General features: G+C 37.5%; 1 protein-coding gene across 1 annotated transcript in view; it reads left to right on the top strand.

Moving 5' to 3' along the window:
- The window catches only part of LOC140195398 (E3 ubiquitin-protein ligase HECW1-like), a 409392-nt gene that overhangs the window by 74409 nt on the left and 320417 nt on the right, over positions 1–14566 (top strand). The window contains exon 2 of the mRNA XM_072253630.1: positions 10213–10513. Coding sequence (XP_072109731.1) covers positions 10213–10513 — 301 coding nt within the window. The remainder of the gene's footprint in view (positions 1–10212; positions 10514–14566) is intronic.

Raw genomic sequence — 14566 nt, 5'->3', positions numbered from 1 at the left:
GTGACAGTAAGATAGGTTGTAGTGTTGTTGTCTCACAGTTGCGTGGACCTTGTTCTAGCCTTGTTGTGTCGACTCTGTGAGGTTTGTACACTCTCCCTGTCACCGCGTGGGGTTCTCCCAGATGTTCTTGATCCCTTCCTCATCCTAAAGATGTGCAGGTTGGGAAGCTAACTGACCCTTATAAATTTTTTTTATTTAATAATTTTTATTTATTTATTACAAACAAACAAAAAAAAATACAGCACATCCACAAAAACCACAACCATAACAAAATCAAATTAAATATTGAGCAGCAAAAGGGAGAAAAATATAAAGGCAAAAGTAAACACACACAGCAGAGGTGCACCACACCAAAAAACCTCAGTCCTCATCTCGAAAGAAAGCCCAATACGGGGCCCCATATCCTTTCAAAGATGTCCCCTCTGTCCTCATTACACAGTCTCAGTGTCTCCAAGTGTGAGGTATTTGCCAGTTCTCTCAGCCACAGATCGTACGTAGGCACAGAGTCCATTTTCCACATTTGCGGGATTAACTTCTTAGCAATCACCATTCCAAATAATACAGCCATTTTTTTCACACATATTGGCTGAAGGTAGGGAGCTTGTTGTCCCAAGGAATGCTATGAGCGGGTCTAGTTCCCACCGCTTCCCAAAAGCCTCAGAGAAACAGTGAAGAATATTTTATAAATTGCCCTTATGCTAAAGATGTGCAGGTTGGGAAGCTAATTGACCCGTATAAATTCTCCTTATGCTAGAGGTGACTTGAAGAGCTTCATGAATTTTGGGGAGAATAGATTGCAGAGAATACTTTTGCGGATTGTACTGTAAACTGGTTTATATTCGATGGGTAACTATGTCCTCCTGCATTGACATAAAAATCGATGAAAGGTGGGAATATTCAATCTGTATCAAATGCCACTATCCCCCTTTGAACAGAATTTCTTAAATAACCTGTAGCTGGCACTTAATGCACTGCAGATATACATAAGTAAATAAGCCAAATTCATTGGCATGATAATATTGTAGAGCATACAGCATGAAAAGAGGCTCTTTGGCTGACCAAGTCAAACACCCACTCACATTATTCCCACTTTGCTTTTGTTTATCGACAGTATTATTTCCATCAGTCGCCCTTGGACTCTACTACTCACTTTTATAAGCTATTGTCTGTTTGCCTGCCGATAGACTCTGGAACATCACTCCACGTCCAGTAAGAGTAAGACATTTCCAGGAAGACAAAACCTTCTCGATAAAATATCCTCACTTACTTCTGAGAACCCTTGGCACGTGACTGCTCAGAATATGGAGGCACCCCGGAAAGTGCTGAGAAACAAGTGTCTTGTTGGAAGCATATGGGAACGGGGTGAAATGGTGGAAGGAACAGAGCAGCCTCCAAGTTACCCGCTCAACAACACCTCCCTCGCACCCACCCTGCCTTCACCTCTCACGAAACCCACCATCATTTAACGGCTCCTGATCCACCTGTAGCAGTCTTCAGACACCAGATCAACACTGGCCTCATCAGCTGCCTCAGAATTCATAGAAGTAGATTGGAAACAAGTCAGTCTTGATCCTAAGGGTATACTGTATAATAGGAATAACAACCAAGAACTTCATAAGTTTCAATAATATACAATAATAACATATTTAGCTATAACACATGATACATACTAAAATGTATAATAAAAAAAGATAGCCTTTTACTGTAATAAACATATTTAAATACAAGGGTACACAGGAGTACAAGTGGATGGCACATTGAAAGTAGCCATGCAAGGAGACAGGGTGGTGAAGAATACATTTGCCATGCTGGACTTCATCAGTCAGGCCATCAAGTGTAGGTGTACAGACGTTATGTTGCAGTTATGTAAGTTGCTATTGAGGCTGCACTTAGAGAAGTGTGTACAGTTTTGGTCACCCTGTTGCAGGAGAGACTGGCAAGCTGGGGAGGGTGTAGAGGGTGCTGCCTGGACTAGAGGGCCTGAGTTACAGGGAACGGTTGGCATGTTGGATATTTATTCCCTGGAACACAGGGGAATGAAGAGAATCCTCATAGAAGTTTATAAAATCACGAAGGGTATGGATGAGGTGGATGGTTATGGTCTTTTCTCCAGTGTTGGAGAGTCCAAAACTAAGGACATAGATACAAGATAAGAGGGGAGAAATTGAAGGGACCTGAGAGGTAACTTCTTTACCCAAAGAGTAGGGAGTAGCTGGAATGAACTGCCAGAGGAAGTGCTGAGGATACATTTGCAATATTTAAGAGACATTCGGACAGGTACATGGAGGGGAAAGGCTTGGAAGGTTATGAGCCAAACACAAGATATTGCGATTAGCTGGCTGAGTATGGACTTATCGGACTTATCCGTGCTGCTTTACTCTGTAGCTTTGGAAATTTCTGTGGAGTCATAAAGATAAAATGCTTTCACGGGCAAAAATGATGGCTGATATTAATATTAAATAGATTTATGACTGGGTAGTAGGGAAAAAACCAATAGCAAGTATCTAGAATTAAAAGGTTGGGTGAAGTCACCAAAATGCTAAAATCCTAAAAATTTGTGAGGGGGTATATTAGATCAAGAGTTTAAAGCCAGGCTTGCACAGTGAGCTGTTACTGTCACTGGTGCTTTTGTCTGAAGGTTGTAGAGTCAATCAGCATTGTGGGAGACACAGACACTGCGGAAGCTAGGATCTGGAACATAAAACAAGCTACAGGAGGAGCTTGGTGGGTCACACAGTATCTGTGGAGGAAAATGGACAATCAATGGTCTGGGTTGAGATCCTGCATCAAGTCTGTTTCCTTATTGTCCAACCAATTTTTGATCCAGCTTACCCTGGATCTCATGACCTTTTGAATCAATGCCCCTCGTGGAACTATGTCAAAGGCTTTACTCTGTAGTCAAGGTCAGGATGTTGAGTCCTAACTGTCAACTGCAAGCCAGGGCAGTACAATATGGAGAACAAGCTGTTGCCCATGCAGCAGACACACCCTCTCCACGCAGCTGATGAATCCAAAGGACCAGCAGAGAAGAATATAATGTGGCACCAGTGGCATCACAGGAGTTGCCAGTCAGCATTGAACTAAACATAAGCCCTGGGGCCTCTGGCTGCAGAGTTTTCCTCGGGGGTTACTCCCAAAGCCTTCCCCATAACTGCAAGGCAGTGAAGGTTTGAGATAAGAGTTTTCCCGCTCTGAGAGGAGCTGCCAACCGTGGCCAAGCTCCATCTGCCCAAATCAACTGGTTTTAAGATGCCAGCAACCTGCCTTTGCCTCTTCTTCTGTGAGTAGAGACGGTGCTACTGGCCTTAGTATCTAAGCCACACGTGAAGGCCAGGAGCTGAACATGGTTGTCAAAGGCTATTTGAGATGCATGTTTTTGGGTGCATTTAATAGGTGTTGCGAGCTCATTCCCACCAACCCTCCCCCTCCCACCCAGCTCTAACAACCTTAAGTAACCAAAGGCTTTACTTAAGTCCATATAAATCACTTACTATCCTGTACTCTTTCATGCAATTTGTTACCTCATCAAAAACACAGGGGACTGTTTTTGTTGCCCTCCAGTCATTTAGTACCTTATTTTTGTGCAGCAAATGTTTAGAAAGGTCAGCCAGAGCATCAGCATTCTTTTTTCTCGCCTCCTGTAACCACATTAGATAAATGCCATTCAGTCCAGGGATTTATCCACCTTTGAGTCGGCTGGGGCATTGAGCACCTTCTCTTTACTTATGGGGACCTTCTCTGGACTCTCACCTTCCCATTTATTGAATTCTCCAGCCACAAAGTCTGTTTCCTTTATGAATACTAATGAAAAGTATTCATTTAGAACCTTATTTATATCTTCTGGCTCCATGCACAAATTACTCTGTTGATCTTAATGGACTCTACTTTTTCACTGGTCTCTCCTTTACCCTTAATGTATTTCAAGAATGCCTTTAGATTTACCATAATACTGTCCGCCAGCGATTTTTGTAACCCCTCTTGCCTTCCTAATGTCTTTCCTATACTTTTTATACGTTAACAGGCCTCTCCCATTAATTCTCTGTACCTCTCATATATTATCTTTCTCCTCTTCATTCAACCCTCAATATCCCTCAACATCCAAAGTCCCCTGTATTTATACCCCAGGCTTTTATCCTTACAGGAACACGTTGTCCCTGCGAGTTATCCTTTGAATGCTTCTCACTGTGCAGATGCAAACTTATCTGCAAATAGATGGTCCCAGTCTACTTTTGCTCGGTCCATCCCAATAAAAATAGCCTTCCAGTAATTTAAGACTTTTATTACTGGTTCAAACCTATCATTTTTCAGAACCACTTTAAAATATATGGTGATATAGTTACTGCTTCTAAAATAATCCCCCAAACACTTGCTCTACTTGATCAGCATTATTCCCCAATTTATCGTCCAGTAATGTTCCTTTGCTCATTGGTCTATCTAAATACTGCATCAAAAATACACACCTCAAAAATTCTGCTCCCTCTGAACCTTTAAGGCAAACGCAATTAATATTATGGAAATTGAAATTTTAATTAAAGCTTTGAGTTTATCAGCTTTACTAGTTATACTTCTAGCCTTAAAATAGGCACAATTTAGCTTTGAATACTCCTGCTGTTCTTTTACTTTATTGTTGTACGTTCTGGACTTACTAACCATTTTTCTCTAATTGATTGTATCTCTCCATCTGGGAAACCACTCCGAGCCCCCTGATGGAGAGGTGAATCACCTAGAGGAGATATAGTAAGTTGGGAGGATGGAGAGTTAAATTAAAACTCAGAGAACTAAATCACAACTCTGAATTTACATAAAGGATTCTATAGCACTGATCAAAAAGAAGCTGCATTATTATCTGGCATTCCAGCAAATATTTATCCTTAACTGACATCATCAAAGTTATATTTGTTTTTAAAGTGTTGGTTCCCCCAAAATAATGTAGAAACCAGCTAAGTGACTTTAGGATGTAACCGGCTAAGTGACTCACACTTTAAAGGTTATGCCACCTATTGTTACCAGAATGACTATTATATTACTCATGGCACTTCTTCTTCATTGACAGCATTTTCATGATATGATAGCTGTCTGCAACAAACTTGCTGTTATATAGAATTTTTAAAACTCTGCTAGTTGCCAAATGAACTTTGAAGCAACCTGTATAACGTCCATTAATTTAAGTTTATGTCTTTGGAGGAGATTAATCCAATATATTATATGCATAAACATTAAGAAAAACATTTTTACTCTCTGCCCTGAAGCTGTATCTGCCCTGTAAAGCAATTTTTTTTAGGATTTGAGGAAATCTTGTTCCTTTCTTTCTGGTTTTAGTCTTTTTTTTCTTCTATGTTGAGATACAGTTGAGTTTACAGTTTAATCTTCTGCTTAAAATTACGGTCATGGACAAAAAAAAAGTATTCATGTAAAATCCGAAACCCAATAATTACTTGAAGGAATCAGTTCAAATTATTTCAATCTTCCTTAAATATTGCTTAAGCCATCTTTTGTAAGAACCAGCTAACAAGTCATAGTATTTTCTGTTACAATTTAAATAAGTTGAATGTTATTTAATTTATATCTGAGATTAATACAGTAAATATTAATTAGCAGATTTTTTTCTAACATTGAAACATGAGAACCTTTGTATAAACAGTGGAAATGCTGCTTCTGTGGCTAGCTTTGATGAGAGTTATTTCATCATTTATTTGATTTATATAGACTGTCACCAATCATATAGATCAAACTTTCAGTTTATAAGTTGACTTGTGACTTGTGCATTTTTAAATCTCTTTTTGTTATCTAACATTTTGAGTATTTCATTAATAAGCTAGTGCATTATATTTCCCCAATTTGCTTTCTCCTTTTCCTGATAGTTTTGAGTTTGCTGAGGTATGCTAATGTGTGCTCAATCATCTAGCATTTTGTCAAAGTGGCAATTCTTTGCGCATGAAAATCAAGGGTGAATGCCAGTAGGCGTTGGGGGATGTCACAACTGATCTTCGTTTTACTTGCACTTTTCAACAAGGTTATCAATTAGAGCAGAAACGTTGAGTAGTCATTTACCTTTACAGCTCAAATGTTTTTCTATTTCGTTGCAATGCAAAAGAGCTGCATTTGACTAAACTTGTGTATTTAGTAGCAGACTAAAGAGTGAAACTGGAATTTTCCTCATCCAAATGGCTGTTTCACATTGGCCATTGAGCTTCTGATGAAGCATTTACATTAACTATCACCATCTTTTATATTCTGAGGTTTATCTGAAAGAGCACAATCACATTGCTGCAATTTGGAAACCACCTTTTTGCAGTAGGCATTGGCAAAACTCAGAAAGTCTTCACCCTCCCATAACTATTTCCAGTTCATTCATATTCCCGAGACAGCTTTCTTATTTAATCAATAATTTAAGATATATTTTAAATGATCAAGCTCTACCAATATCAATTTCATAGCACCTAGTATTCTGAAGTACTAATCCTTTCCCCTCTAGTAATGGAATTCTTCAGAATAATTTTATTACCAAACCACACTCAAGTTTAATTTAAACATGCCACCTTATTTTTCAGTGTTACTTGAACAGTCTGTGAGGAATAACCTGTTCTGCAGAATTAACCACAATGTATTGCAGTTTCTTGATGGCCTTAAATGAATTTCTTCATCCATTGCAGACTGTAATGTTTGCTGTGACCTTTGTTATAGATTACTGGGCAAACGTTCCTTTCTTTCAGTACTCTATCCTTATCCTGATATATAGACTGCAAAATCATAAAGTATATGAAGGTTGACTAAATAAAATTCACTGAGTAATAATTTATAATACCACACACCTGAACTCTAAATGCCACCTCATTATCAGCAGCAATTGCAGAAAGTGAATTACTTATGTGTAAATCTTGGTTAAGTAGAAAAGTAAGAGTAAGAGTAGGCCATTTGACCCTTTGAGTCTGTTCCGTCATTCAGTACATACATGGCTAATCATCAGTCTCAATATGATATTTCCACTCTTTCCCCATTCTTCGTGTTATCTGGGCGAGTGCTGTTTCAATCACACTCAATAAATTTGACACCATACAAGACATAGCAGCTCACTTGATAAGTACCTAGTCCACAACTGTTCAGAATAGCTACTTAGAATAGGCTAAATTCCTGATAAGTTCATTAATAAATGGCATTAGAATTTATTTTAATGTGATATGTTTCTATCAACTAGTGAAAGTCAGAATCTAATAAAAGCAATCATCCTCCTGATCAAGAATTCGGGCCCATTATCCAAAAGAAATGTATACACACTGGTCTTGATGACATAAGCATTGACATTTCTCTTACACCAGACACCTCTGTGCTTAGCTACCCCCTGCTTTCCCAGAAAGTGCATTACATTAACCAAGCCCTGGGCAGTAATCTGATAAACAATATATTCCTGCCAATCTAAAAGAGAAAATAAAAAAGTGATACCTTATAATACTTTTAATCTAATCTCTATTACATCATTAAATCTTCTTGTACTGCTGATGAGGACATAAATATGAATGTTTAAACTTCAGCTACATTAGGGAAAATTGTATTTTCAACACATATTTGTGAATTATAAGTATTTTTGAACAATATTCAATTGATTCAATTTAATATGTTGTAATTATTCATTTAGCTAATAGAGACAATATGGTGTAATCAAAATAATTTAGTCAGTGCCTCTCTGATTAAAACCATATAATTTTGAGATTCATCTATTGAAGGAGTATCTTTATCTCCAGAAAATATAGAGTAAAAATAGATGTTAGAAATAAGATATTTTTGTACTTTTCTTATTATTCAGATTGTAGTTCAAGATTAATTTAAAAACTAGATTGGAGAAAACCAAGCTAACAGCCTACCCTATGCTCGAGTCAAAATACACCCTGTTTAAAAAAAATCTTTGAGGTTGAGGAATGATATTTCTGGAGGCTGAAACAAATTTTAACTTAGGTTATCCAAAGTCAGTGTCAAATACACCCACGTCAATTATAGCTAGGATCAAATAAACACTGAGTGTATATAGCCACTGAATGCCAAATTAGAGCTAGTTTCATACTGTGGCTTCATGCCTGCTATTTTAATTATTTAAAGGTATTTAATTAAAAATACTCAAGCTCATTTCAAGTTGTAACAGTTGACAGGCAGCGAGACCTTCATTCCACCAGCCTGATAACCACTTGAATCCCAAAAATACAAGGACGGTGTTTTAATCCATTGCACCGCTCAAAGTCACTCTGTGGCTATTTTTCTATATAGATCTAACATTGCCACCTGCACATACATGTACTCAGATATACACACACACACACACACACACACACACAGAGTGATAAAACACTAATTTTACAATGTGTCTAAGCACCATACTTACCTCTCTCCCTGCTGATTGTATTGGCAGGACTCAGAGTTCTGTTGTGTGAGTCGAGTTCATCAACCTCTGGCCTCAAGGTTCTGTTCCACAGTGGAACTTTCGCACCATCAGGGAGTGAGGTAAGAATGGAGCCTCTGAGCAAAGTTTAGAAACTTAATCAAAACAAAAATGTAGCTGGCAAATATATAGAAATAGAACATACATCATAAACAGAAATATTCTTTCAAAACAGTGGTCCATTCAACTCCACAAGAGTCTATTATATATTCAAAACCAAAGTGAAACGGGAAATAAGGTGATTTCACTGAATGTTTTGCCCAGTGAAATAGCTTCTTCAAGGCTACTTGGACTGGATAGTACCATTCTAGACTGGTTAATTTGCCTTATCACTTGCCTTATAAATGTTGCATTCTGAGAAAAAAGTTGCATTTTACATATCCTGTGGATTTTTTCCTCTTATCTACATTCATATCCTTAATTAATTTTTGCTCTTTTTTTCACCTTTTCAATTTCTTTATTTTCAAAAATTCAAATTAATGTTGGTCAAGATATTTCCATTACCTGTCTGTAGAATTATTTCTGTTGGAAACATTTGAAGGCCAGAAACAGAAGCAGTACGATATTGGACAAGCTTTTAAAAACATGATTTAAATTAGAGGACACAATTGTGTGTTTGGTTTCACGACTTGTTTTCACTTTTACACGTCACTAACCTCAAGAGTGTGGCACATTTCAGGACTGAAAGATGAGATCCACTGAAGCTATAAATCTATATGTATCTTTTGATGTATCTGAGCCTATGCCAATTTGCTTACAAAGATTAAATTTGGCATAAGAGTTTAAGGCATATGTTCATGGACAGCTCTCTAGTCCAACTAACATCATCTGTCACTTGAAAAAAGCTCATTAATGATCCATAACATGACTCTAGGCATCAGGAGGTATTTCTGCCATTAAAACTGTCACAGAAACAGCAAAATGCCAGCATGAATTTACAGTGTACAATTCTTTTTCAGCAGTGTTTATGAAATGGGCCAGTTGTTAATCTGTCATGAAGTCCAATCAGCACTGATCTTAATCAATTATCTTCGTGAGCTAACCCATATTTTGAAAGCCATTTGGAAGAAAATGTGATGTAAAAAAAATGACCAACTTAAAATATTTGTACAAATATTTTACAAATGATTCAATTATATCAATTTCTGCTTTTTGTAATAATTTTCAAAAGGTTAAAAGAAATATATGATTAAAATATTTCAAGGTTAATAGTTACACTTTACAAAAATGTGCGCGCAAGTTTATTTCCTATTTCTGTCCAAAGTAACATAATTTCAACCAGGTAGCGTTGGAAGATAATTCCTATAGTAACACAGATGCCAGTGTATATGACAACAGAAATTTCTCTAACATGTTGTAGGATTTTGGTAGATAAATTTGAATTTCTTCAAGCGCAACAAAACTCTCCAAGCATGTGAACAAGAGGATTAAGCATGTTTAAAGTACAAAAGTTTAAAAATGTTCTAACTCTTTACCTTCCTGAATAACCTAGGCTACTATTATTAATTTGAAGGTATGTCTTTAGCAAGAGCAGTGCTTAAAGCAGCATGCTACCTAATTCCATTATATCTCATGAATGTTACACTTCCATTCATTTTATAAAGAAGAATTATTAACAAGTTATAGCACACAGTCCTGTCCATGAATACTATAATAACTTTGAAGAATATGCTTCATAAATACTATTGTCATTCATTTATTCAACCACAAACTTAGTTATTGTGTATGATTAATTGGCACCAGAAATCTGATGTGGAATTGACAATCATTTTATATTATTTCAGAACTTGTACCAGAATAGGTTCCTGGGTTTGGCAGCCATGGCATCGCCTTCCCGAAACTCTCAGAGCCGACGGCGATGCAAAGATCCCCTCAGATACAGCTACAACCCTGAGCAATTCCGCAACATGGCTGTCACCATTCCACGTGCAAACAGTGACACGAACCTGGTGAATTCAGGGAGTCGTTCCACCTTGATGGTCAGCAGCTCCCGCTACACCATTGGCCAGTCACAGGACCTTATCATCTGCTGGGATATTAAGGAAGAGGTAGATGCTGGGGATTGGATTGGCATGTATCTCATAGGTAAGGATGTTTATTACCATTATTTAAATACACAGAGGATTTGTTTATGATTATGTGCAGTCAGAATATGCAGAGAGTTATTCATCCTTTGTTTTCAGATTTTCATTTTATCTGACATTTACAATTGTCTTGCAATAACATTAAATTGCAAAGGAAAGTGTTATGGGCAGCAAGGATCATATTTAATGGTAGAGCAGGAGTCAAGGGACAAAAGCCTAAACCTATTTCTGTTTTTAATGTTCATGAAATAATAGAGGTCACTTGTCTTTGCTTCCTTTCCAAATAAGTTGCATACCTCTTAAAAGTATTAACTATCATGTGACACTGTATTGTTCAAAAAAGACTAGTACATATTTTGAAGAATAATGTACAATTTCTTAGAAATGAATGCCATGAATTTCTAAGGTTTCTCAAATTCAGTGGAAATCTGGGTGAAATGGACAAATGACATGAGTGGTCACCAAGGATGGACATAATAAATTACATTTCCTAGCAGTATGACTGTGTCACTGAAGTTGCCAATTTAAACCATCTGTATTGACTGCATTGGCCACTTTCATACTCAGGATTTCCACTGGCAAATCCCTTATTGAGGCTCTAATCGTGATTGTTTCTCTGGACTTTATAATCAATTACTGCATTCCTCTATTAGAGTTTATACCTATCACTGCCTTCCACTGTTAAATCATAGACTACTTTTATTTTTAAAATCTTTTTATATTTTTAAATATTCCTTACCATAAACTGAAGCAAAGAAGTCCTGAAAAAAGGGGGACTAGAAAATAGTGTACTCGGAATCAGAATCAGGTTTATTATCACCGGCATGTGTCATGAAATCTGTTAACTTAGCAGTTGCAGTATAATGCGATACATGATAATATGGAAACAAAATAAATAAATAGATAAATAATAAGTAAGTAATAAATACTGGTCGCATTTTAAATAGTAAAAATTGGTATATGCTGGTAACTCATTTGTCCGAAAAAGCTAGTGTAGCACTTTATAACGCCAGATATAGGAAGATCAGGATTCAATCATCACTGCTGTCTGCTCAGAATTTGTACATTCTCCCCATGACCACATGGTTTTCCTACAGGAACTCTGGTTTCCTCACACATTCCAGAAACACATATAGGTTAGGGTTAGTAATTTGTGGGCATGCTGTTTTAGTACCTGAAGCCACAATTGTGACACTTGTGGGTTCCTCCCAGCACTTCACAAACGATGATGCAGATGACACATTTCACCGTATGTTTCAATGTACATGTGACAAATAATCTAATCTAATATTACAATGCACATGTATGAACTTAAAATTTTACCTAGACCTCGTGGAAGTGTAGGATTTTCAAAGATCTTACAGTATGACGAATTACAAAATTAACTTGAATTTACAAAATTTCAAATGATGCCTTTTGATTTTGTCAAGATTATTAAAAATAGAGCATCCTATGGAGAGCTCCTCCGTCAGTGACCGTAGCTTCTGGATTCTTGTCAGCTTAATGGTGTAACAATGGCAGCTTTCATCAATACTAATACAAAATCTGGGCCCTATGTCTGTTTGTTTCTGTTACTGGTGCTCTATGTTTTGGATCACTGACACCTAAATTGGAATCCTACTCTGCAACTTGAGTATTATGTCTACACTGCAACGGTGATGAAACATGGAGGGCATATTATTCTTTTTGTCTTTTCTTCAAGATATTAAAAAGATGCTCCATATCACTGTTCTGATAGTTCAGGTGGGCCTAAGGATCAAAGGGAATTTATACAAACTGGACGTCTGGAGCTTGGTTAGTTAAGTGCCACTTGAAGATTTTGGATGAGGAGTTCAGTTGGGGAAGGGATGGTTCTTACATGCTTTGGATAATGATAAGCATATCTAACTTAATATTGTTTCGGTCACAGTTTCTGATCAGACAGGCAAAGGGAATGCTCTTAGATGTTGTGTAAGTTTTCAATGAATTGTCTTCTAAATTTTTACATCTCTTTCCAATCCCTTTGTGGGATGGGAGAGCCAACAGCTTAATTTGATCATTCATTTCAATACATCTCAATAGAATCTTGCTTCATCAATACAGCAGTGGGGTTAAGTTGAAATCCTATTTGCCTGTGAACATCTTGAGGATCTGCAGGAAGCTGGCAAAGCTACTGGGGTGGTCTGTCTCTGACGGAAGATTTGATTGAAAAAGATTGACTAGTTCATGATGGAGAGCAACAATATCCAATTTTCCTTCACATTGTCAAAGAAAATATGGGATCATTGATTAGAAGGACAAAGTGCTAAAGTAAAAACCAATGGGTATTTCCTAGATGGTGAAATTTAATCCTGCTCATTTTTACCATTTGTTTAGATGATTTTGCTGATAAAAGAAATTAACATGGATTTACATTATGTAAAAATTAATATTCCAGTACTCAATAACAAAATGAATATCGTAATATAATAGATTAGATACAGCACAGAAGGAGGACATTTGTATGCACTGACTCCTGTAATAGGCTGGGTTGATTAGACCTAATCTACCCAAGTGTACAGGAGATGTGCTAATATACATACAAGCCCAGCAAAGTAACAAACCTAATTTACTATCATAAAATAGAAAGCACAAATAAACCTCACCAATGACTATGTTGCAAGTCATAAAGATTTCCACAAAGATTTCAAGGCTTGCAATTCTTGGACATCACTTGATTTTTGCTGATGTCAGGGGAATTCCGAATTCCAACTCACTCATAAAACTAAGCCTAGGTCGCAGGCACCAATTGCGACTTCTGGTCTGGGCGAAATCCAACGAAACCATGGAAAGACAGTTCAAGATATTCACAAGTTTCACAAGGCAGAAAAACCCAGAAACAGCCAGACTACTTGATCTTTAATTCTCATGCCTTTAACTCAACCTGTTTTTTTTCATTTAAACAACACATGGTCGTTAAAATAGTGTTCAGCATACCCTTATAAATCAATTAGTCTCTTTAATGGTCTCTCCTCATCCACCAATCCACCAATGGTTTGGACACAACATTCCTTTATAATCACTAGAGGATATTAATATTACATATAATGTACGTGATAAGCCTGACTCCAAAAAATAATCAATCAAGCCAACTTGACAAGACACTAAGAAAGGATCCATCAACTTAGCTCTCAAAGTGACTAACAAACATTTAGTTATTAACAGACATCCTCATGTTAATGGTATCTGAAACTAAGGCTACGTCCACACTAGACCAGATAATTTTGAAAATGCCGGTTTCACGTAAAAAAGATAGGCATCCACACCAGGCATTTTTGAAAATACCTCCGTCTACATTAAAACGGGTATTTGGGCAAATCTCCTGCTACTGGGCATGCACAGGACACATCTACAGAAAACAAGCGAAGAGGAAACGGTATACTTGGTGCACGTTTGTCCAGTTACAGACAAGAAAAACTTAAAAGGAAATTGCCAAATGACAGACAGCTGTTGACTCTCACGCAGGAGGACTTAAAACTAAATAAACAAATACTGGAGGGTATGGAGGCAACCGACAGGGAGTTCACCGACAGAATGACCCAGCTGACGACGAACATTGAAAAACTGACTAACTGTGTTGTAGAGGGATTTGCAATGATGAGGAATATGATGGCACCCCCCAAATACTTTTCACCGCCACAATACCAGCCTCACAGCCACTACAATAGCTACACATACGGACACACAGACCCCTGGGTGGCCCCACCAACATCTTCCCCACTCCCACAGAGGGGTCACCCTGGAAATATTTCCTACAGCCATAGTCTCTTCACTGATGAAAGGGTGGACAGGTTTTTTAGAACCCCCGGTTACCCCGTACACACTACAACACCCAGCCGGTGTTTTCAGATTTAAACACTCTGGAGAGCGTTTTAGAAAAGCTCCATTTTTGGGGGAGGAAAACGCCGTTTCAGTGCGAACGGAGGTCAAAACGAAGAGAAAAAGCTTCGGTTACGGATTTATCTGGTCTAGTGTGGACATAGCCTAAGAAAGAATCTAACTGCTATTAGCAAACATTAGACATTAACAGACTTAC

This window comes from Mobula birostris, chromosome 3, assembly GCF_030028105.1.
Source record: "Mobula birostris isolate sMobBir1 chromosome 3, sMobBir1.hap1, whole genome shotgun sequence".
Lineage (NCBI taxonomy): Eukaryota > Metazoa > Chordata > Chondrichthyes > Myliobatiformes > Myliobatidae > Mobula > Mobula birostris.
The sequence above is the reverse complement of the archived record's forward strand: the minus strand, read 5'-3'. Positions and strand labels throughout refer to the sequence as shown.